Source organism: Calypte anna, chromosome 1 (genome assembly GCF_003957555.1).
Source record: "Calypte anna isolate BGI_N300 chromosome 1, bCalAnn1_v1.p, whole genome shotgun sequence".
NCBI lineage: Eukaryota > Metazoa > Chordata > Aves > Apodiformes > Trochilidae > Calypte > Calypte anna.
In genome coordinates, this window is record NC_044244.1 from 82,485,934 (window position 1) to 82,510,169 (window position 24,236).

The following is a 24,236-nucleotide window of genomic DNA, read 5'->3' on the forward strand; positions in this document are numbered from 1 at the left end:
TTCTGTTCAGAATTCTCCGTCTGTGTGCCAATGCATACATCACTAAGGACAAGACAAAATTAAAACTTTATATCAAAAGATCCCAATCTAGATCCAGATCTAAACATAGGATCCTTATATTGTTTCTTTCTTTCTTTTTCATACTCATCTCTTTCATGGGTTATGTTTGGACTTGGGTTCTAGGTGCAGCTTAATCTGTGGAGAACAACTCCAGCAGTAAGATATATTTATTTGTATGTGTTATTATTTACATAAAGTTAATTATTTTTCATCACAATGAGAGCTCATGGAAATTCCAGATAAGTATTAACAACCTGTTAGCAGGTACTGTAGAAACAAACCCAGCAACTTCCCTCACCACTTAAGTCATAAGCAGTGTCCACTCATAACTAGTGCATATAAGAAAAACACTTTTATTTTATAAATTGCAGGTACTTGGCTTTTAGCATCGTGGGGTACCCCGGAGATGAGCTACGGCATGAGGCTGAGATTCAGAGATGCCAAATGTGACTATGAGGAAGATGATACGTTTGATGTTGTGGATTTTACTTACACCAAGACTGATAAAAAGGCTGTTTCTGCCTCACTTGAAGAAGATGTACAAGAAGAAGGAGATAAGGAGGATTTGGATTATCAGGATTACCTGGCTTCTTTTTACTCCATCCGAAGCTTGAGGAACGCAACAGGCAACGATGAAAACCAAAACCTTACAGCTCTGGCCTGGGAACAGTATGAAGGCATTGATGCCACGAGTTCTGAGGTGGCAGCTGGCTCAGGTCAGACAGCTATAAATAGCAGTGAATCCACAAACACCTATAAGTTCTTAGAAACTGGTATCACTCCTCTTCCCCGAATCGAGGCTGAAACATTCCCGTCAAATCACACATCAGTCACAGCAGAAGAGGATTTATTTTTAGCTAGCACAAGTGATGGAAAGGCCGACTTGCTATTTGAGAATAAAAGCCAAAGCAATTATAAAATAGATCACAGCAACGTGTCTGCAGGTGAACACAGGCTGAGAAATGGGAAAGGCCAAATGAATGTTGCAGAAGAGCTTCCAAATGGTGAAAAGGGCAGTACGTTACTTTCAGAAGAACATCAAGAGGAAAACACAGGAAGAGGAAATTATACCATTAGCAGAAAAAGGAGAAGCTCACTGGCCATTAAGTTTTATGCTGTCCAAAAGATGAATGCCCTTCTAAATGATGTACGAAATAGAAATGTCTCATTTTCTGCCAAGGCAAATGCACCTGGTTTTGTGCATCATGCAGAGAACACATCTGATATAGCAGTGGTGGGAACTGGCCAGCTTCCAAGTGATTATGATGACGAACTGGAAGAGGAGGAAAACAAGATGGAAAATACCATGCATGCAGTTAACTTGACACTTGCTTTGGACCTCATTGTAGGAAATGGGTCTAACGCATCCAGCCTCTCTGAACCCAAGCTATCCAGAGATGAACAAGCAGAAACCTCTTCTTTAGATGACACATTAGGCAATACAAGCCCTAATTCCAGTCCTGCACTAGTGAAGAACTTACTGGAAGCATCCTTGCCCAGGGTTGGAAAATATTCATCTAAAATGACAAATGAGGAGTGGAACTTGGTGTCTGCAAAGGAGAGTCTGGGATTAGAGGCAAATTTAGATAAATCTGTTACTGATAAGTTAAATCATCGTGGTGGAAATGGTACAGTATTCATAAATAAAAAGCATATGAAGAAGTATCAAGTTTTCTCACATCAAATGGAAGAAAAACAGACAGGGAGCCATATATACCCAGCTCTGAAAGGAAAGGAGGAGAACAAGAACAATACTTCAAACACAACTGGAACCTTCATCAAGATCCGAAGGAAAAAGGAATATCCAAAAATGACCCACATACTGAGCCCAAGAAGTAAAAAGCCTCAAAAAATCAATTCAGTGCCAGAGTTTGGCCGTACAGTGTTTCTGGGTGAGACCAATCACAAGACAGTGCCGTGTTGCCCTAATGCCACAGGGGTACCCAGTGAAGCCAACCATACAGTGGGTCTGAGTAGGGTCAAGCATGGAGACTCACTGAATTACACACTCACACCCCGGCAGTTTAAGCCATCAGTCACCATTGGCCTTCCCCAAGAAAATGGAGACTATGAGTATGTTACAGGAGGATTTTACAATGAGGAAACATCAGGCAGTGAATATGAATATGAGTATGTGACCTTTGATGACCCCTACATGACAGACCCAAAAGTGAATATTAAGGAACAACGTAACCCAAACAACATTGCTGAACACTACCTGCGTAGCAAAGGGAACGAGAGAAGATATTTTATTGCAGCTAAAGAAGTCTGCTGGAACTACGCAGGATATAAAAAAAGGTTTGGCTAAATGATTAGCTTTCATTTTTCTCACTGTCCTGGTATGTGCTAGCAGAATGTTGAGTTACGTATGGATAAACTTATCATCTGTGAAGTGCAATCTGACTTCCAACATTTCAGTTGCAGAATCCTAAGAGTTTTCCATGAAGGCTGGTATCCCCATAGAGTGTCATGGAGATATTATTATAATCAATAGCATCACAACTAAGAATTCTCTTCTTGTTGTTGGGAGTTTTTTGTTTGTTTGTTTGTTTTTTAATTGGCTCCCTTTTGTAGACTCACTAGAAACACTATTTAAAACAGAAGTTGAAAAACTTACTCTATGAGGTCAGGTGAAACTTCCAGTTAGCTTTGTTATACTTGAGCAACTTGTTTCACTTCCTCCTTGAGTTTCTAGCACCAGTCAGAAGTGGTTCTACTGTCTCAGTTCTCTATAGTAGAACAGGATAATAGCACTTTAGAGCTTCACAAGGCTGCAGTATTGAAAAATAAATGAAAGATGCAAATTAATTAACCAGATTGGTGACTGCCTTATACTTAAAGTAAAAATAAAGCTGTATGAATTATTGCATTATTGTTCCTAGTGTTTAGAGAAACCTGAAGGTGATAGGATCACAATCCCTAATGTTGAGGGGATTTCTTGCAGTTTGACAGGGAAGACTGACCACCGTGCCACGGCACAGCATATGTGACTTGAGGCAAACTCTGTGCTGCAAATTAGGATCAGTGCACACCCTACAATGTGTAGAATTCCCAGTCCATTTTCATCAAAATGCTGAACTTTCTGGACATTGAATTGAACAAGACCAAAACCACCACTTGAGATTTTATCAAAAGCTGCAAAAATGGGAGAAAAGTTTCATCAACAAAATTCAGCTCCAAACATATTATTTTTCATATTGAATTTCCATTTTATTTGATTTATTATTTTTCTTCTCTTTTTAGTATTTTCCAGGTTTACTCCTGCTTCATCTCAGTCCATATAAATGAGCCTTGCACAAATGACAGAAACCACTGTTTCTTTAAACACTTACAAAGTAAAGTAATTCTTAATGCTCAGACCTATACATAGATCTCAGTGAGGTTTATCCTTAGCTGGTATGAGACACATATTTCCAAAAGAAATTAGCAGAGTACATGGCATATGTCTCAGTGTGTTGAAGAGCTGAAAACCAGCCTGCCTTCCTTCGTACTAGATGCCTTCAGTTAAATTTCTGGTTTTTGCAGAATTAATAATGAGACCAATTCTGTAGGAGGTGATAATATGTTTTATCAGAATAATATAACATAGTGCTCCTATCAGAATAATATAATATGGTGCTTCTATTTAAGATTTAAAGAACAGTTTGAATGCCTAAAAACTTACTTTTTTCCCAGCTCTGTGTTGCAAAATGCACATAAAATCAAATATAAAATGTGTTTCTGTCATCTTTCCAAAGAAGGTGCATCTGTAGGACAGTTGTGTACAGGTGGTAAGCACACTACATTCAGCTTACCTCTGATTCAGATTATTAACATTAATGGTAAAAAAGGGAAATAGAGCTCAGGTAGCTTTTCAGAGAGTAGTTGACGTTTTCCAGTGACAGCTGACCTGATCTTGGAAGGGTCTCATAAACAACCATAGAAGTAGAATTGCTTAAACACTGCAAGTAATGATTTTCAGAATCATCTGAGATTTGTGAGTTAATACTTTATATTATAAAACATTCCTGCTCGTATGTGTTGTCATATTTCATGAAAGCTGTCATTTCTGATTCACTGTGTGGGGTTTTAATTGGAGATTTCCTTTCAGTACAATGATGGATGACAAAACCTGTAAAGATGGCACTGCATATAAGGTGATTTTCCAAAGCTATACAGACAGTACCTTTACAACTCTTCAGGATGAAGATGAATATGAAGAACACCTTGGCATCCTGGGGCCAGTTATCCGGGCTGAAGTGGACGATGTTATCCTAGTAGGTCAATGTTTCAAATATGTATCCAGGATAAGATTCTTACGTCTACACTGCAGTTCTTAGTTTTCAAACTGTTTGCCCATCATAATCTTTAAAAAAATTGTTGTATTTAAGGACCATTCTACAGCAAGCTGCAAGATTGCCACATGAGAACAGCGATGTGTTTCTTTGAAGCACATCCTTTTTCTCACAGTAAATTTGCTTCTGTTTTTCTTATTTTTCCCAACATTAAACACTGACTTATTAGTCTAATGTAAAATTAGATTTAAGCTTTAAAAAAAAAAAATAATAAAAACCAGATTAAACTGAAAGCATTACTTTTTATAGGTAAAGGGAGCTTCTTAATTTTTTTAAAAGAAATCAGTAAATTTGTTTTAAAAATGAATATATATATATGTGTGTGTCCAAAAAGTGTATTTTCCTCTGTAAACTTTTACTGTAAAATGGGTTGGTTGTGGTGTAATACAAACAACAAGGATGGAGAGGAATTGTGATTCTGGTGATAAAGTGGCATAGTTGCATTAGGAAGCACATTGCTATGGAGTTTCCCTTCTCATCCTTTAGCCAGTCTTCCAATACACAGGAATAGACTTAGATGGGGAGAGCAGCTCTCATTGCTTTCTGGTTATTTCACTAGGAGAAGTGCATAATAGGAACACACTGAGATACCTTTGAAACCACGAGTAAGACAAGAGACAGGCTATTTTAGCTTGGGAGGGTCATTCTCTGAGATGTAAAAATATGTAACTCCCAATCCTCACACTTCTCTGGGACAAGTGAGAAGCTCTGATTTCAGTCAGAGTGACACATGCAGGGGTCTCGTGTCACTGTTTTGTTCCTTTCTTTCCTGCAACTATGCAACAAAGCATAAAAGGTAGGAGCTGCCCATTGGCCAGCTTGCTGTAGCTAAGCATATTTAAATGTCAGGGGCAGCAGTAAAAGTCCTAGGAACCTAGACTCAGTGGAAGGCAGGGAGTTAGACTCATATTTTCTACTTTGTCATTAACTGCCTGCATCAAAGAAGGTGACTCTGCATGTAGATGTCAAAAGCTATCCCTGCCAGGTTTGCCACGCACACCATAGCCTGTAATCCTTCTACAGATCCTAAGCCTTGTACAGATCCTTGTATTGTGGGGGAACTTCTTTATTTTAGATCTGATTGTGATTAACATAATCTATTTGATTTTCTTTTCAGGTTCATTTTAAGAATCTGGCATCCAGACCATATTCCCTTCATGCCCATGGACTCTTCTATGAAAAGTCCTCTGAGGGGAGCATTTATGATGATGAATCTACTGCTTGGTTTAAGGAAGATGACAAAGTCCAGCCAAATAGCAGCTATATATATGTATGGTATGCAAACAGGCGATCAGGGCCTGTGCAGTCAGGAGCAGCTTGTCGGTCCTGGGTCTACTACTCTGATATAAATCTGGTAAGAAAATCAGTATAAAAGTGGTACTCTTGCTGGGGTTCATCACAGAGTCAAAGAAACATTTACATCGGAAGGGATCACCAGAGATCATCTATTCCACCTGTCTCAACTCAGCTCACAGAGTGTCAGCTCGAGTAGGCTGTCCAGGACCAGTTGGCTTTTGAATATCTCCAAATGTCATTCCTCTGTGGCTGTAGGAAATGTGAGCTGCAGAACACACTTTGGATAGCTGTCCTTTCTATTGGTCCTGATACTCCCATCTGACATTTAGTCTCTTACACTCAGTTAAAAAGAGGATATAGTCCATTGAAGAATTCAAATGGGAGAACTCTCTGGTAGGCTGAATGGGGCGAAATCTAGCTCTGCAATTCTAGCCTCTGCTTTAAATTTTTGAGGCCTGATGAATCTCTACAGAATGCTGAGGTTTTGACATCTATTGAGAAGTCCACTAATAAACTAATATGAGTTTATTACCTTCTAGGAGAAAGATATTCACTCTGGTTTGATTGGGCCAATACTCATTTGTCAAAAAGGAACCTTCCGTAAGTCCAGCAACAGCAGAACATCAACCCGAGACTTTTTCTTGCTTTTTATGGTCTTTGATGAAGAGAAAAGCTGGTACTTTGACAAACATTCTAGAAGTCCCTGCACTGAGAAGACCCAAGAAATGCAGCAATGCCACAAGTTCTATGGTACTTATTTGATTTTGCCAAGTATTCGATTTATTAGGGTAGAGAGAAAGATGCTGGGAGTGCTTTCTCAGCTCACAGTGCCTTTGAACAGACAAAATCCTATACTTTAATTATGTGGATGGGTCTTTGTGGTGTTGTTATGGTTCTCCACTGTACCCATAAGAGTCATAGTTTTACATATGAAGATTAGTGTTGACTAGAAGTTTGTTATTAAAAAGAAGAAAGAACATACTAGACTGAAGCTTTCAAAAGAAACATCTTTCTCACGCTCTCACATCCACTTCCCATAATTAAAGAAAAAAAACTAAAAAGCTCTGTTTTCAGTAAGAATCTAATACTCTGGAATCTTTTTTGCAAGAAATTTAAAACTACTGTAATAATTTGTCAAATCAACTAGTTCTACTGAGGAATTCAAAACAGCTGTAGGAGAGCCCTTCATATGCATCTCTGTGGATACAGAGATTTTAGTTATGTGGTGTTAAGCAAGTGTCTGATTGTTCAAAGGCAACCCTTTTTTCTCTTTGAAATTGTGGTCAGAAATGAAACTGTTTCTGTCTTTGAAAATCTGATGCTTGTGTGCTGTAAGTCATCATGTTTGAAAAAGCTGTGTTGAGAAGTGGAATCTGTCTTTTGAAAATGTGGCCTAAAAAATCAGTTATTAATCAACTGTATCAGTTGTGACTGAGGGCTGTGGAAATTTGAGCTGCAAAACACACTTTGGGTAGCTGTCCTTTTCTTTTGGGCCTGATGTTTAATCTCTTGCAGCTCCTTGTTCTCCTGGCTACCATGTATGGCAAGTAAATTATACTCAAATCCTCTGGTGATGTTCCTGGATTTTCTGAATTGCTGTATATAGGCTCTAGCATGTTTAGCACTTTATATTGGATTCATTAAATATTGTACTCATTTTAATATCTACATTCTAGCATTGTAAGAGACCTGGTTTTGAGCAGTTTTCCCTACTAACAATTTTTTTTTTTTAGCTATTAATGGGATTACTCACAATTTGCAAGGCTTGAGGATGTATGAAGGTGAACTGGTCCGATGGCATTTGCTGAATATGGGAGGGCCAAAAGACATTCATGTTGTTCATTTTCATGGACAGACTTTCATAGAACAAGGAGAGCCAAAGCATCAGCTTGGTACATACACACTTCTTCCAGGTAAGTATCAGAACAGAGTAAGTTTTAAAGAATGATATCTGCAATTTGTTATCAGCAAACCAATGTAAAGATGAACCAGGTACAGTAAGAAAGAATTTGAGAGCACTAACAGTTCATTTGCCTGTGATGATTAGAATAAAAATAATCACTTTGCATCTCGCATAACACAGTAGGAGGGGGGAAATAAAGGTGACATTGCTGTTCTTTAAAACTGGAAATACGAGTAAAGTTACAGACAAAACTCAAGTTCTTGTACAGATGTCTCCCTTTAAGATGAGAAGAGATATATATGGAAAAGGAACAGCAGCATATTTTGCATGCTTCTCACCACTCACCAGATATGTCAGCAGGGGCAGGTTTCTCACCTTCATTTCCTTGCATGCTGCATTCTTGTCTGCAGAGTAGTTCATAGTGCTCAGCAGTGAAGGTCAGTATTGGAAAAGTATTGGAAAGTATTGGAAAAGGGAAGTTGGTAGGATAGCCTCATCCGCTTATTTCTTGTGACATGACACATGTACAATTGTGCAGCCATCCTGTTTGTGTCCCCAGGCTTCAGTACCTCTGAAGTCTTGCTGATGTTTGCTGGGAAAGACCATTGGTGTCTGGCTCATTTTGGTGAGGGTTTATGTTTAGAATGTCAAGATGACTTTTAAACAGAAGAGAACAAATGTGAGCCCTAGGAGAATTCTTCTGTTCAGAAAGAAAGAAACTAAAAACATTCATTAGGGCACAGATTATTCTCCTTTGCCCATCAGTTTCAGCAGTTCAAGTGTGCAATAACAGGACTTATGAAGCCTGTATTGCCAGCTACATGTGTTTAAAAAAAAAAAATCAACAAGCGAAAAAAACCCCACCCACAACAACAAAAAAACACAAACCAAAAAACCAAACAAAATAAACCAACAGGAAATAAGAAGTGTAAAATAATGGGATTGGCTTGGAATAATAGGAATTTATTTAGACCTCATCATTCTATTTTCGCAGTGTCATGGGTCTACTGTCAGTATCACAAGCCTGAGTCTCAGGGAGTCCTCTATCACCTGCTGGATGGCCTGGAACAAATCCAGCTTAATCTTTTTGTCCTTTGGGTTCCCTGCTTGAATATCAACAGCAAGTGTTCAAAATTTATTTCAGTGAACATTATGTTCCTTATTCGCTATTTCAGCTTTTTAAGATTATGTTTATCACTATGACATCTACATATGTTTCTGCTTAAATGGGAATTATGCTGTCTGCATTAACTAGAAATATAAGAAAAGCAATATGCATGCATTTTTAAAAAGTGCAGCAAACAGTATAAACCATATCTGTTTCTTGCTCAATCCTTTCTCCTGCTGAGGCAAGCAGAAAATGAGAAGAGGGCCCATACTATTGATTCTGCTACATCTGCTTTTGTCTTCTTTTTTGGCTTTACTTGAACAGCCCACTCGGGCAGCAGGAGTAGGAGCTCTCTGCAGCACCACAGAATTAACATCCTTATGTTATGTAATGAATTTAATGGCACTGTATGGCTCAGCACTGTCCCTAATGCACAGATGTTTTGTTACATAGAGGCATCCAAGGTTCTGAACTTTGCACCTGCAGCAAAGGTTAGGTTTTGATCTGGTCACTTAATTCCAATCTCAGTCCCCAGTTGGAACTTTCTTGCCAAGAAAAAAAATGATCGAGGCAGTGGTAATTAGTGCTCTCTCTGCAGTGTGTAGCAGGTTATTTAATTTTTCTTGTTTAAGTTATAGCATGGTCTTTAGTTTTACATCCAGTCTCACTAGCATCAACCTTGTAATGCTAATGTGTCTGATATTTTTCTTTCATTTTTTTAAGGCTCATTTAGAACAATTGAAATGAAACCACAGAGACCTGGCTGGTGGCTTTTAGACACTGAAGTGGGGGAGTATCAGCAAGCAGGAATGAAGGCATCCTATATGGTTATAGAGAAAGGTACTGAACTAAGGTGTTTTGTGACTGAGGGAGTCAAGCTGTAAAGTCATCTCTACCCTTTTGAGATCACTAAGATATAAGTCTGGGAGATTGCTCTGCAAAAACCCAAAGCAGATTCTCTGTAATTTCAAAGAGGGGGTAGAGTAGTATTCTAGAAGATAAAATGCTTAGCCTCTAGCATACTAGCTTTGAATTATTTAGCATACTACTTTTATTCCTTTATCATACTAGCTTTGAATTTGAGGTTTCTTCACAGTGATCATTGCATCAATGTGCTGAGGGAAATTGCAGAGATTAATTTGGCCTTCTCTGGGAAGAGAGTAATGATGTAACGCTATTACTAAGAATTGTTCTGAATTATGTTGTCCTAGAAAATTCCACCAGAATACATATTAGAATAGCCTTCCTTTTCCTTAACAATAAACTTACTGTGTTCTCCACAGAGTGCAGAATTCCCATGGGTCTAGCAAGTGGAGTTGTACTAGATTCACAAATCGAGGCATCAGATCATATAGGTGAGTTAATTCTTGAAAAAGTCCAGGCATGCTCCTCATCCCAACAAAGTATTGCCACTCTATGGGGTTTTTTGGTATCATGTGATATGATTTTGATATCATGTGAACGAGATCAGTTCAGGAATGAAGCAACTGTCAGGTTAAAAAGCTGTCCAGTAATTCAAGCAGAGGCTCTGAGAGGTACTAGGTAGCCCTCAGCGTTGTATTTTCTCAGTGTCACGGGTCTAATGTCAGTATTAGAAGCCTGAGACTCAGGGAATCTTCTGTCTGTGGCCTACTGGATGGCCTGGAACAAATCCAGCTTTATCTTTTTGTCCTGCTTGAAAATCAACAGTAAGTGTTCCAAAAGCTTTTGAGATTTGCAAGTGCTATGAAATATGAAAGGACAAAGCATATCTGTTATGGAATATTTGGGAATCTGGCATCCAGAGCAGTTACAGTCTTTAATTTATCAAGTTTATTCCTGGTATAAAAATGGGATCATTTGGCAGAGAAATTGGTAGAATTTTACATGAATAGTGGCAAATAAAGATATACATGTAAAGATATACACATGCATGCAGGAACACATATCCTTTCCCTTGAAATCACAAGAAAAATACTTATTTTGAAAAAATTACTTTTATGTGTATTTAATTTTCTTTCTTCGCTTCCCACCACAGTGTTACAAAGGCTTGAAAGCTTTGTTGTTACATATATTTCTTATCAGATTTTAACACACAAACTTCCTTAATGCAGAGGGAAGCTCTCTGTCATGCATATAAAGCCCATTTTATGTCTGATCCCACTGGCAGCCAAACTTTGTTCAGCAAACTCTAGACCCGGGTTTCAAATCATTAAATAGTATGTTGCAGAAAAAGCTGATATTTTTAAAGTCATTCTGCCAACTGCAAAACTTTTCAAGGTAACAGCTGACATGCATTGCTGACCATGTCCAAATTATCCTAGATAAAGGTATTAGTCTAATGGTTGGATTTTTTTTCCCCTAGACAGCTTCAAAAAGAATTGAAGCAGTTAACATAAGTAGCTAGTTACAGCTTCCTTTTTTTCAGCATCTCTATTTAGATTCTTTTGTTCTTCATATTTTCTGTCTAGACTATTGGGAACCTAAATTAGCCCGGCTAAATAATTCTGGAACATACAATGCTTGGAGCACTACAACAAAAACAGAATTCCCTTGGATCCAGGTATGGTTGGTACAACTTTAGAAGTTCAAACTGTTCTTATTGGAAAGGCTGCTGGGGAAAATTGAAAAGATGCAGCAAGCTTGGTTAGTGATACTGTAAGCTGTCCACCTCTTCTGGACTAATCCAGTCTATACTGCTATAGAGGGGCATTGCCTGCAGAGTTACCCTTACAATTTAGACTTACTGTTTTGTAGAGAAATGGAGTAATTCTTTCCATTACTTTTTCTTCCCTCTCCATCTCCCTGACAGTATTTATGTATGTTTGGGTGATCATTTAAATTGTAATGCTTTCAAGCATTGCTTCAGATAGTTTTGTGTGTGGTTTTTTTTGGATGTTTCTGTGTCCAACTTGACAGCACAATGTGGCTTCACATGGCAACTAAGGATACCATTATAGTTTCAAGCACTTAATCATTCAGTCACCTCATTTCTTCTTCCATGTTTTCCTTTGACCCTAGTCACTTTTGCACCAGATAGACAATTTGCAACCCAATTTAGAGAAGATGGTTGATTTCTTACAAATCTCATTACAATTGGCAGCTGGAAGAAAAGAAACACTGACAGTAGTTTGGGGCTAAGTTCAACAGCTGACTATTACATTTGACTCACTAACATTTGACATGCTATCAAGTTAGTGGAGGTCAAGTAGAGGGAGAGGTTGGGGGATATGATGTGGAACTTGAGATAATGTTAAGAAGAGAGAGAATTTGATAGTGGAGTATGGTAGTGAGAAGCTGAGGCTGCTGCAGTTAAGCATGAAGAGATTTGGACATCATACCCCAAGGAATGAATTTCAGTGCTGAGAGGAACATCTTGCTGTTTAATTTTATGTGCTACGTTTTCAGATCTGGTACAAGCAGGAATTGTGGCTTTTCAGCACTTCAGAAAGTCATATCCCTTTTCTCAGTCTGCATATCCAAAACTTAGAGGCAGCTTATGAAACCATGAGCCTTCAGTTTCTCTATTCTTCATTTGCCTATCTGTAAAATGAGAATAACAGAGTCCTGCCTAGCATGGAGACACGTGTATTTTTGAGGTGTCATTGCTAAACGCTGTAAAATGACCTCTGAATTTAAACACACAAGCAGATAAATACACAAATGAAATGGGGAAGACACAGCATTCATTTGGACTCTGATATTTGATTGTTTTAATCCAGAGAGTGCTGGTGGTGTGGGCTTTTAAAAGGCAGGGCTCAAAGCTCTTGGGTAGGTGCCAAAGATTGTAATGGATTTTTCTGTGCATTATTTGCTTTATAAACACTGTTTGCTGTTCCTAGGTGGACTTTCAAAGACAAGTTCTGTTAACTGGGATACAGACACAGGGAGCCAAGCAGTTTTTAAAGTCCTTGTACATCGAGAATTTCTTCATTGTTTACAGCAAAGACAAGCGGAAGTGGAGCACCTTCAAAGGAGACAGCTCCCCAGCACACAAGGTCTGTATGTGCCACAGGGGTTACGACAGCCTAAGTGGCATCATTGGATGATGCAGTGAGGTTACACTTTTATGTTGAGATAGTGGAAAAAATGATGGCCTTCCGACACTTAATAATACAGCTTGCGGCCTCAAAAGACATTTATCAGTTGTGGTTTCAGCATGGCAGGCAGATAAATTTACCATTCAGCTACTTGCTCACTCTTCCTCCCAGCAGGGGATGAGGGAGACCATCAGAAAGGTAAAGATAAGGAGGCTCATGAATTGAGATAAAAAACATGTAATAATGTAGTAACAGAATGTACAGTCAAGTGATGCACAGTGCAACTACTCACCACCCACTGACCAATGCCCATCCCATTCCTGAGTAGCAATCCCAGAGGAGAGATATTCTGAAACCACCATCCTGTAAGAGGGAGACCTTGCTTCCTAACCAACCCTCACCTGTATATTGAGCATGACATTGCATAATATGTAATTTTCTGTTGGCCAATTTGGAACTATTGCTCTACCTATGCTCCCTCCCAGGCTCCTGTGCATCTGCACACTAGCAAAGCATGGGAAGTTGAAAATTCCTTGATTTCTTAGCAAGAACTAAAACCATCAAGTATATTATCAACACTCTTCTCAAATGAAATCTCATACTAAATCCAAAGCACAAAGCTATTCTAGCTACTGAGAAAAAAAATACCTCTATCCCAGCCAAAACAAGGACACTGGTCTCAAAATTCAGGCCAGAAAAAAAACCCTGAAACTTGAGGGACTTCCTAGACTGGGATTTAGATTGGCCTTGTGACCTTGGCTATGCCAGGTCTGGGTTTCTCACAGGCACATCTCCCTGCTTGTATTGCCTAAGCCCATACCAGCTTCTTGAAGCAACCAGGAAGCTGAACTACAAACCAGGCTCTACTTCATTAGGGACTGGATCATCCTTCCTCTCCCTCCCTTCCTGTTGTCACAACAGTTCAATGTCAAAGTGTCAAACTGCCTGCAGAAGACCTGGGTAATAAGTGTGGCCATCCCTTACAAGAAGTGTGTTTTGTATTTTGTAACAGAACAGTCTTCAGCATCCAAGCTTGTGTTTGCATTAAACTGACAAGATGTGGATTTTTTTTTATTATTTTTTTTAATAGCTTTTTGAAGGTAATTCCGATGCCTATGGGATAAAAGAGAACATCATTGATCCCCCTATTATTGCTAGGTACCTCAGAGTTTACCCAACCAAGGCCTACAACAGACCAACTCTTCGCATGGAGCTCCTGGGCTGTGAAGCAGATGGTAAGAACATGGGTCATGTACTTTGGGTGTTTTCTTTCCAGCAATTTTTTTCTCTAATATGTTCTATGAAGCTCAAATTGTGGGTGTTCTCAATTCCAACAGCATTGCTTGGGCTGAGGCTACTTGGATAAACTGGAGACAATATGGTGCTTCTCTTAACAGGTTGTTCTTTGCCGCTTGGAATGCAAAATGGAGAGATCAAGAATAGCCAGATAACAGCCTCATCTGTTAAGACATCCTGGTTTAACACATGGAGCCCCTCACTTGCTCGTCTCAGTAAGGAAGGAAAGGTTAATGCCTGGCGACCCAAGGTAACAAGGGAAAAACAGGGATGACAGCAAGATAACTGAAGTTAATAAATTTGTGCAGCCTTTGTGCTCAGGTGCTTCCTGCACACTCTGTCCAGTGGCAAGCATGACAGGATCACTTCACAGCTCTTTAGCCATACTTTTGGAAGAAGCTCTTTCAACTCTTAAGACTTTTTGGTTTCTGGCAACAGAAGTGAAATCATATTTTGAAAAAATAGGTGGACCAGAGCCAGGACCAGAGCCTGCAGCATTTCCTTGCAGAAGTAGCCCTTTTAATTTCAGTAGATTAATACAACTTGAATATTTAGCTCAAAGGGGTTAAATAAACCCATCCTGGCTTGGCTTTTAGGAGGTGGATGACCTTCAGCTTCAGTAGGGCTAATCAGCTTTGTGTTCAAAATGGAACCGCATTTCTTGACAAAGCACCTTTAGATTTGATGGAAACTACCATTTTGTGTAAGCATTTGGTGTTAGAACTATGTATTATGTTCTAATTCTGGAGATAAATTTGTGTTATTTTTCATTATATATTGGAAACTAACATGGAAATCTTAAGATGCCAAATACACTACCTGCAGGGAAGAAGGTAACTCAATGGGCTGCGAAGAACGCTGGTGACTTTTGCTTTAGTGTTTCTGTGTTTCTTTGGCATAGTTTTGATACATTTTGATTTAGGTGTAGCTATCTTTAAACAGGATTTTTTTTTCACTTAATACATACATGTGCAATAATAGACAACCCTTTTTATCAATTGTAGTTGAACAACAAGCAACAGTGGCTGCAAATTGATCTCCTCACAATTAAGAAGATAACTGCTATTGCCACCCAGGGAGTCAAGTCCATATCTTCTGAAAACTTTGTGAAAACCTATCTTGTCCTGTACAGTGATGAAGGCTCAGAGTGGAAATCCTACACAGATGGTTCAAGCTCAGTGGCAAAGGTATCATCCTCACCTCAGGCAATTGTATCATCTCTTGTTTTAGATGCTGAGTATGGTCAAGGCCCAAAGGCAGAGTACTCAGCTAAAGAGATTTTTATATATTTTAAAAAAAATATGTATATATATATATACTTATATCTTGATATATATATATGTAATATACCACCCACTGGAGCATGTCCTGAAGTGCCTTTTCTCAATGGTTTTTAAATACTTCCCAGGATGGTGATTCCACCACCTCGCTGGGCAGCTGATTCCAACACTTTACTGCTCTCTCAGTAAAGAAATTCTTCCTCAGATCTAGTCTAAACCTCCCCTGGTGAACCTTCAGGCCATTTCCTCTACTCTTATAATTTTCTCCAGTCCTATCATTATTCACTTGAGAGAAGAGGCCAACACCCACCTCCCTACAAACTCCTTTCAAGTAGTTGAACAGAGCAATAAGGTCTCTTCTCAGCCTTCACTTCTCCAGACTAAACATCCCCAGTTCCCTCAGCCTCTCCTCACAGGACTTGTCCTCTATACCCTTTCACCAGCTTGGTTGCCCTTCTCTGGACATGCTCCAGCACCTCAAGGTCCTTCTTGTAGTGAGGGGCCCAGAACTGAGCACAGCACTCAAGGTGCAGCCCCACCAGCGCTGAGTACAGGGGCACAGCCACTTCCCTGCTCCTGCTGGCCACACTATTCCTGATACAAGCCAGGATGCTGCTGGCCTTCTTGGCCACCTGGGCACACTGCTCGCTCATGTTCAGCCAGCTGTTGACCAGCACCCCCAGGTCCTTTTCTGCCTGGCATGAGGATATTAAATTTGAATGAAAAATGGATTTCCCAGGGCATCTTTTAAGATTTTTTTATTTCTGCTTTGATTTTATAGTGAAATTAATGTTAATGAGCAGTTTTGGTGTAACAGAGCTGAAGATCTCTAGATAACCATAGACTAGACACAGTATTTTATATTGTCACCCAGATCACCTTATACTAACTTAAAAGGGCTATTAGCAGAAGTAGTGAGAAAAAAAAAAAAAAGGGAATTTTTAAAATCCATCAAATATAGAATGGCAATTTTTTTTGTTGTAGATGGAAACAGAGACTTTATTTCTTTTGGACTTGGATATTGCTGGCTTGAATTAGTTTTGATCCAGTATTTTAGGAATACACTGGTTGTGTTCTTACTGAAAATAAGAAATGAGCCATTCCATCTACCCTGGATGGCATGTGCAACTATTGTAAAAAGAAAAAAGCAGGTTTTCTTACAGTGCTGTCTTTTTAATTGTGTGCTTGTTGTGTATTTGCAGGTTTTCATGGGTAATGAAAACAGCATTGGTCATGTCAAGCATTTCTTTAACCCCCCCATCCTGGCCAGGTTTATCCGCATTGTGCCAAGAACGTGGTATAATGGGATTGCTCTTCGGGCAGAACTCTATGGCTGTGATTTTGGTGGGGGCTTCACTGTGAGAAGGACTGATGCACCTGGGTACTCTTAACCTTTCAGCAGTTATCATGCAGAACAGCTTTTATTTCCTGTTAAATGCTTAAAACAATCATACTTAGTAGTTCAGATGTGTGCTTCCCCAAGGGACTTCAATGTTTGCCAGCAAGAATTGAGAGGTTCCTCTGGCAGATGTTTCATTCCTACAAATACACACTTTAGAAAACAAATACTTTTCTCTGGGAAGAAATAGCATTCCATTCTGATTTGTAGTATCACTTCGCCATTCTAACCAGTACTGTGTCTTACATTTCACATAATTTTAAGTTCTAATTCCCTAGGAATGAAGACTCTGGCCTTAATCCTAAACCCTGATTATTTCTGGGTTTTAATACTTCTGCAGCACATAGGAGGAATAGAAAGCTACAGCAGGCAGATAGGGCTGAGAGGGAAACCCAGTGCCCATTTGGAGCTGTGGTGCTGCATTCCAGCAATGCCTCGATAAGAAATGATTGTAGGGGTGGCCTCACCTCCAGGTGTCTTTCATCTACATGACAACAAAGGTCAATCACATCTCGTCATTGAGGTGTGTTAAACACCTTCTTGGAGAATGTGTGTTCACATTATTGATTTGTTTTTTACATACATAGCACAGCACACCTGAAATATTGTGCATTTCACATAATTCATCTTCGGTGACCTGACAAGTGGAGGGGGAGTCAGCAATATCTTTCCCAGAAATGAGAAGGGAAATGATTTACCTTGGTTATGGCAGGTCATGTAATGGCAAAGTGAGAATCTAGAACTCCAGACATTTAATCCCACACAAATTTTTAGATCATGGGGAGAGGGAGCTCCCTCGAGAAGAGGGGCATTGAGAACAGTGGCTGTTCAGTGAGAGTACAGCCTGGTGGCAGCAGAGAGGAGGATAAGATGAAACTGAGTAGTGGAAGCACCTGCATCTTCTTTACCATTTAATTTAGTTCAGTGTTTTCACTAACGAAACTACTCTTGTGCATAGAGCATACACAGATCTTTTCCCAGGATCACTAGTGAAAATATATGCACAGTGCATGAGCTCATTATTCCAGCAGAGTTTTAGCTAAGGCATCAGTAGCATTTTTGGTTTCGATCCTGTAAATGATCTAATTGCAGAACTTCCATTTATCACACTGGGATACCATTCATCAGGGTGGATTTTTCAAAGTAGTTTGTCTTTGAATCTTGTTATGGTGTTATCCAAGTTACTATTATATGCATTACAAAATGAAGGTATAGAATTGGAGTGAAAAAAGTATAAAAACTATTTTTGTTCTTTTTTATTATGTCACAAACGGTTGTCATTTTTCACCCAAAAATAAAGATAATATTGTAGCATGAAAAACATAATTTTATTTTGTATATTTGCTTTGACAGTAGTACCCCTTTACCAATAAGTGGTGACATTTTGCATAATGAAAGTAAAATTTTCAGCTAGATGGGAATTTTCAGTGCTGGTTAGGATTCATTTCAAATGGTGAAACTGAATAACTGCTTCATATTAAAAGATCGATTAATATTTTGTAACGGCGCTTTATTTTTGTTTGATGCAGCTGTGAAATTGCAATACAAGCAATATTCACTAAAAAAAAAGTAAACTTTGGAGTACTAAAATGGATAATAAATGCTTGCTATAACTTCAGCAGAACCAGAATTTTGTACAATAAGTGCTAATATGTTTATGTTTAAGAGAGCCATGATCTTAAAGATCTAAAATAACTATTTAGTGGTTTATATATGTATGATTCTCTGTAAAATTAGACACACAAGCTGATTGCAGGAGCCTGACTCGATGCATCTGCAACAATTCTACAAGTTGGAGTTTGTTTTTACTTGCTAAGGGGTAGGACTTTGGTCAGCTGTCCTCGTTCTGTGCCCTTCCACCCACCTGTAGCCTCCTACTCCCTGGCAGGGCAGAGTGGGAAAAAGCAAAGGCCGTGACACTGAGCAAACACTGGTTTTGTGTATTTTTTTTAACAGCTAAAACTTGGGTGTATCCTCAACACTGTTTCAGACACCAATCCCAAAGCCAGGCTGCTACAATGAACTCCATAACTTACTGGTGTCCCAGGGTGTCCCTTCCAGCAGCACAGGATCAGCAGCAATGCTGGGGCAGTGCCAGCCCAGGCACATGGCCACTGCTGCTAACACAATGTTCCCTGGCACAGCAGCGTGAGATGGGGACTGCTGCAGTAAACAGCAAAAGTCCAAAATGGCCACGAGCAAGCACCAGACTCTAACACAGAGGAAGCCAAGCAAGCACAGGGCACTGCCAATTACCAGCTCAGCAGCTGTGAATTCCATCCAGCAGGGTCTCATCAGGTGTTATCTTGAAGTTCTCTTGCCCCATGCTCCACACCAGAAAGGGCTGTGGTGAGTTGTGACCCCTGATGGCAGCTGAGCTCCCCCTCAGTCACTTGCTTCCTCCCCTCTAGCAGACTGGGGAGAGATTTGGAAGGAGAAAAAGCAAGAAGAACTGGTGAGGAGTTTAAGAAATGAAGCAAAGCAAAACAAGGCATTCATTCACCACTTCGCATCAGCAAAGAGATGTTTGGCCACTTCCTGGCAAGCAGGGCCTCAGCACACTTGACACTTACTTGGGAGACCACCGCTGTAACTTTGAACATCCCTCTCTCCTCCTCCTCTTTTCCCCCAGTTTTTTTCATGGAGCAATGTGTCCTAAGGTCTGGGATATCCCTTGGGTCAGCTGTGTCCCCTCCCAGCCTCTCGTGCGCCCCCAGCACGTTCCCTGGTGGGGCAGAGTGGGAAAAAGAAAAGGTCTTGGTGCTGTGTAAATACTGTTTAGCTGCAACTAAAACATTGGTGTGTTATCAGTGCTGGTTTAGTCACAGATACAAAGCACAGGACTACAGAGGCTGCTGTGAAGAAAATTAACTCTACCCCAGCCAGGCCAGGTACACAAAGTATTTCCCAGATGCAAATGGCATGGGGGGATTATTGATCCACGTTTACAGCAAGGAAGATGTAAAAACGTATCTGTACCAGATCTGCCAAACTGAAGGAAGTGACATTTAGTGGGCCTCAAGCTGACTGTAAAACAAAAGAACTTCAACCAAGGAAGCAGCCAGCTCAGACTGAGTTTGCCAAGGCTTGTGACAATTTTAGTTAAAACAGTCAGTCTTGCACAGCCTTTTTTTAAATCCTCTGTACACTGTAAAAAATACACAAGGAGAGCAAGAATTCTTCCTGTTTTCTCAAACTACAGAATAAAGGTGTATCTCACAGCATGAGGAGGCCAGCAAACACAAGCTCTGAGGGAGCAACATGGTGCCAGAGTTCAGAGTGTGCCCACCACTGGTAAATCTGGGTGAATGTCTTCATGCCCTTTGCTCTAAAGGTCCAAGGTTAACTGGTCTTAGGCTTGATCAGTGTTATAATGGAGCTGCTGCCCGCTAACACTCATTCTAACTTCCAGGAGGCCTGAAGGTGCCCAAACTGACTATCTGCAGATGACAATACCATATGGATGGCTTGTGCTTTACTCACTGGAGGCCACCAAGTATTTCCTTTTGCTTTCCAGAGGTGTGGTGGCTGTTCTCCCTCACTCAGCAGTTGTGAAACTGGTTACATCTGCACTTGGGCTGGGAGGGAGGTGGAAATGCCTGTGAAGAGAGTTGAGCAGGAGCTCTGATGTATTGACAGCAGCACCACAGTAGTTTCTTCAGACCCTGACGCATCTGTCCTGTGTTCAGACAGCTTTGTAAAGTCTAAAGCTGATTCAGGCTGGCTCAGAGGAATCAGTGAGCACACCTCGTGCTTATGGAGTAGATTTTTTTTTTTTGCTGGTTTTTCTGCTGGTAATTCTGACCATAGTACTTGTAGGGGTAGTTTCTAGGAATTTGCAAACTGGGTGGTTCCCTCCACACCACTGGCATAGCAGAGCATAATGGAGGCATAAAGCTGTGTGTTACCCAGGGATTAAAGTCAGGGCAGGTCATGTTTGTGCATTCACTCATGTAGAAGCCTCCTGAGCTGTGCATCAGCACAGGTGCAAAGGTGAATCTGGTCTTTGGGGCACTTCACGTATTGGAGACATGGTAAACATGTATGACAAAAGTATGCACATGTGAATTGCCAGGAGAACTCCACAGAAAAAAACATCAAGTGGTCAGGACTCAAAAAAAATATCCAAACTTTTGGGCAGCCTCCAGCACCCCTTGAAATGGCCTTGAATACTGGTGGGCTGATCAGAATTTTAGGACTCTGATAAGGGACAAAAAGGGAGCTTGCAGCTCCACAAGTGCTGATGCTCACAAGGTATCTTTCCTGATGGATAAAGATTCATTGGACACATTTCTGAGGGAGGAAGATAAAGGCTGTGCACATGCCCACGTGTGTGCTAGTGAAGATTTTATTAATATGTTACTATTTAGCAACTTAGCAATGAGATGCAACACTGTCCTACGTGACCAACTGCTGGTTTGTATGAGTCAGTGGGTTTCACTTATTCACTGTTAAACATTCCTCTTCTTGCTCTCACTCCTGCATTTTGTTTTGTTATGTTTATTCGCTCTAGCTGTGCATCACAACCAGTTTATCCACCTACACTTTCCTATCATTTACTGTGCCTTGTTCTCCATTTGTCTGTTACACCCAGTACTTGCATCATGGTTTAATTATAATAATCACCTCCAGATAGGGACTCCCATCTTCTTGAATGTTTGTACAGCACTCTTCAAAACAGGCCATGGGGTTATTCTCAGTGTTCCTGGGCATATCTATAGCGCTGTTGCTAAGCCCACTGTGACCTAGATATATCTAAAAGCTCCAAGTAATTCAGGCTGACCTCTCCTATTTTCAGTAGAAGTACAAGGTGTGATTCTTCTGGGTCTACTTGACCAGCTCCTTGCTCTTCATTGTAACGCCATAAGTATTCTTCTCTCTTTTAGCACTTCCTATGAAAATTTGTCCACCAGTGTCTCCATTTGTATCAGAATTAAGTGACTTTTCCATTTTTTTTCCCATCCAGCTGACTGCAAAATACTTTTTAAAACATCATGTCCATAATGGAAATGGATAGTGCTTGCATAACACAATCCATCTCAGACCAAGAGGAGGTCTGACATCCCGTGTCAAGTCATTCCACAAATTCAGCTACAAAAGCCTTATTTCCAATTGCTGTGTGCTTCAGACTGTGTTGTGTCACATGCAGAGGCTTCTGTGGTGTGCTGGGCAGAAGAGAAGTTCTCTGCCAGAGCCTTTCAGTAGCATCATGCCTCCTAATGACTCCTATGTTTTTGAGAGGTGGCTGCTGCTTGTCCTCAGGTTTCTACAGGTCTTGATAGCTTGGATCTTATATTGCCTTCTCTGACAGCTGTAATCCTATAAAACACAGTGCTGTTTTCCTCCCCAACACACAGCTTTCAGGACAGAGTTGGTTTTCCCAAGATCTAGCATGTACAGAACAAGAGGTGATGAAGGCATCACTGGAGTAGACACCTGGTGGGATGTATAAACATCAAGGCATGATCTACCAGAAAAAAAACAGTAAAGTTTCAGAAAGATAAAAAAGTCTAATTTGTGTTGAATTGGGATACTAAAATATCTTGGACTTCCAGGCAGCATACAGTAAAATAGAAGCAGAAAATATACTTCCCACACCATAGAGAAGAGCTGTTGCATTCTTTTAGAAAGGGACCTTTTCTTACAAGGCAAAGACAATTTTTATATTATAGCAAATTTATGACGATGATTGCTAACCCTCCATTCACCTCTTTAAAATTCAAATTGCAATGTACCTCTGTGAGTTTTCTTGCTCTCAAAAAGATGTAATGGCTCCACAATGGCTCCAAAAAATCTGTGTCATTCAAATAATATCCTAGCAAAATTTACACATCTTTATTTTTTGAAGAGGGAACAAATTTTAAAGGAACTAAGAAGTGATCAAGAAGCTGAGTCAATTCCATTGTCTTTATTAAAGCTTTTTTAAAAACAGTAATTTACAATGGAGCCCTCATTGGGATAAACACTGTATTCTGCCCTCCCATGAAATTGCCTTGTTCCATTGGTTTTGATGTCAGGAACATTCTCTGTGCTTGCAGCACAAGGTTATTCTCTTGAATTTGGGCTTGTATTTACTTAGAATGTGGCATCTTAAAAGTCTGGAGAAACGGATGTAAGATAAATGAAGGCTTCCTATCTAAATAAAATAATCAGTGCTTAAAGTTATTAAGTTAATGACTCATGGCTGCATAATATTTGTAAGTCTCCTTTTCAGAGTGCCCACTTATCAAAGGATCACTCAGGGTGGAACGAGAAGACACAAATCTTCAAGGTTGTATCTATAGCAACAATCCATAGATGTTGTTCTAAAGAGATTATTTTTTTGTCCTTGCTACTTCTGTTACATACCAACATATAAACTAGTTAGTAGAGCCTACTTCACCAAGTTAATTACAACAGCCAAAATCATAAAAAAAAAATCAGTTGCTCCCTTTTTTCTCACATTTTTGTGCCTTTGTTCCTTCCATGCTCAGCAAAACACAAATCTGTTGTACTCCCTCCTTCTGGAGAATTTCTGAGGTATTTGTACCATCTTAGTACTCTGAAGAACAGCTTCATGAGAGCAGAGAAAGTTTTTAACTTATAGAAGCTTTCCTCCAAACAACTTGGCAAGACTTTAAAGGAACTTTTCTTACACATATATTTTATGAATTCCTCCGCAATAAATTGCAGGCCAAAACTGGTTAACAATACTCCCCTCCGGTGCACTTTTGGATGAAACCTGTCAGAGTTTATTAAGTGGATATGATGTGAGCCTAAAACATTGTTGACTCTGAGAATGACGTGCATTTAGATGAGCAGTTTGGATCTCATGCTGAATCAAACATCCTCTAGGGGTGATTCCACCCTAGGTTCAGACAAAAAGACATTCTTAGTCATCTAAGGAAAGCAGCAAAAGTGGCCTCTTGAAGAGTATAGTGTGATCCTTTTCTTCCAAAGTGCCAGCAGCAGTTTCTGAGATGGGATTGAAAACCTCAAGGGTCCTGGACAAGTATAGACAGGTTTCAGCTTCCCTCGTGCAACAAAGTCGTAGAAAAACACAACCAGCATTGCTCTGGCCAGCAAGCAAACCTTCTACTGTATGACAGTCCTGAGTTGTATGGAGGTGAGGCTTCTGATAAAGAGGTAGGTTGAGGAAACTCATATGCTCTGAAGACAGTTCTGAATGATGGAGGAAACCAGCACAGAAGGGTTTTGTCCAATACTACTGTATGAGCTATGTCATTGTATAAAATGTTATTGACTGGGAAATAGGGGATTTAGAAGACAGAGTTGTGTCTGTAAATCATAGCATCATAGAGTTGTTAGAATTGTTGGAAAAGACCTTAAGATTATGTAGTTCCAATCCCACTGCCATGGGCAGGGACACCTCCCACTAGATCAGGTTGCTCGGAACCCTGCCCAGCCTGGACTTAAAAACTCACAGGGATGGGGCTTCCACCACCTCCCTGGGAAACCTGTTCCAGTGTCTCACCACCCTCATGGTGAAGAAGATTTTCCTAATGTCAAATCTGAATCTACCTAACTCTAGTTTTAACAAA

The 24,236-nt window shown here is 40.0% G+C and overlaps 1 protein-coding gene across 1 annotated transcript in view; it reads left to right on the top strand.

Moving 5' to 3' along the window:
* F5 (coagulation factor V) overlaps positions 1–18,438 on the top strand; it is a 34,892-nt gene extending 16,454 nt beyond the window's left edge. Inside the window, 13 exon segments of the mRNA XM_008502636.2 lie at positions 432–2,358; positions 4,151–4,316; positions 5,512–5,748; positions 6,230–6,440; positions 7,424–7,603; positions 9,425–9,541; positions 9,985–10,056; positions 11,152–11,243; positions 12,523–12,678; positions 13,811–13,955; positions 14,118–14,266; positions 15,021–15,203; positions 16,499–18,438. Coding sequence (XP_008500858.2) covers positions 432–2,358; positions 4,151–4,316; positions 5,512–5,748; positions 6,230–6,440; positions 7,424–7,603; positions 9,425–9,541; positions 9,985–10,056; positions 11,152–11,243; positions 12,523–12,678; positions 13,811–13,955; positions 14,118–14,266; positions 15,021–15,203; positions 16,499–16,687 — 3,824 coding nt within the window. The 3' untranslated portion in view covers positions 16,688–18,438.
* Positions 18,439–24,236: the final 5,798 nt, after the last annotated feature.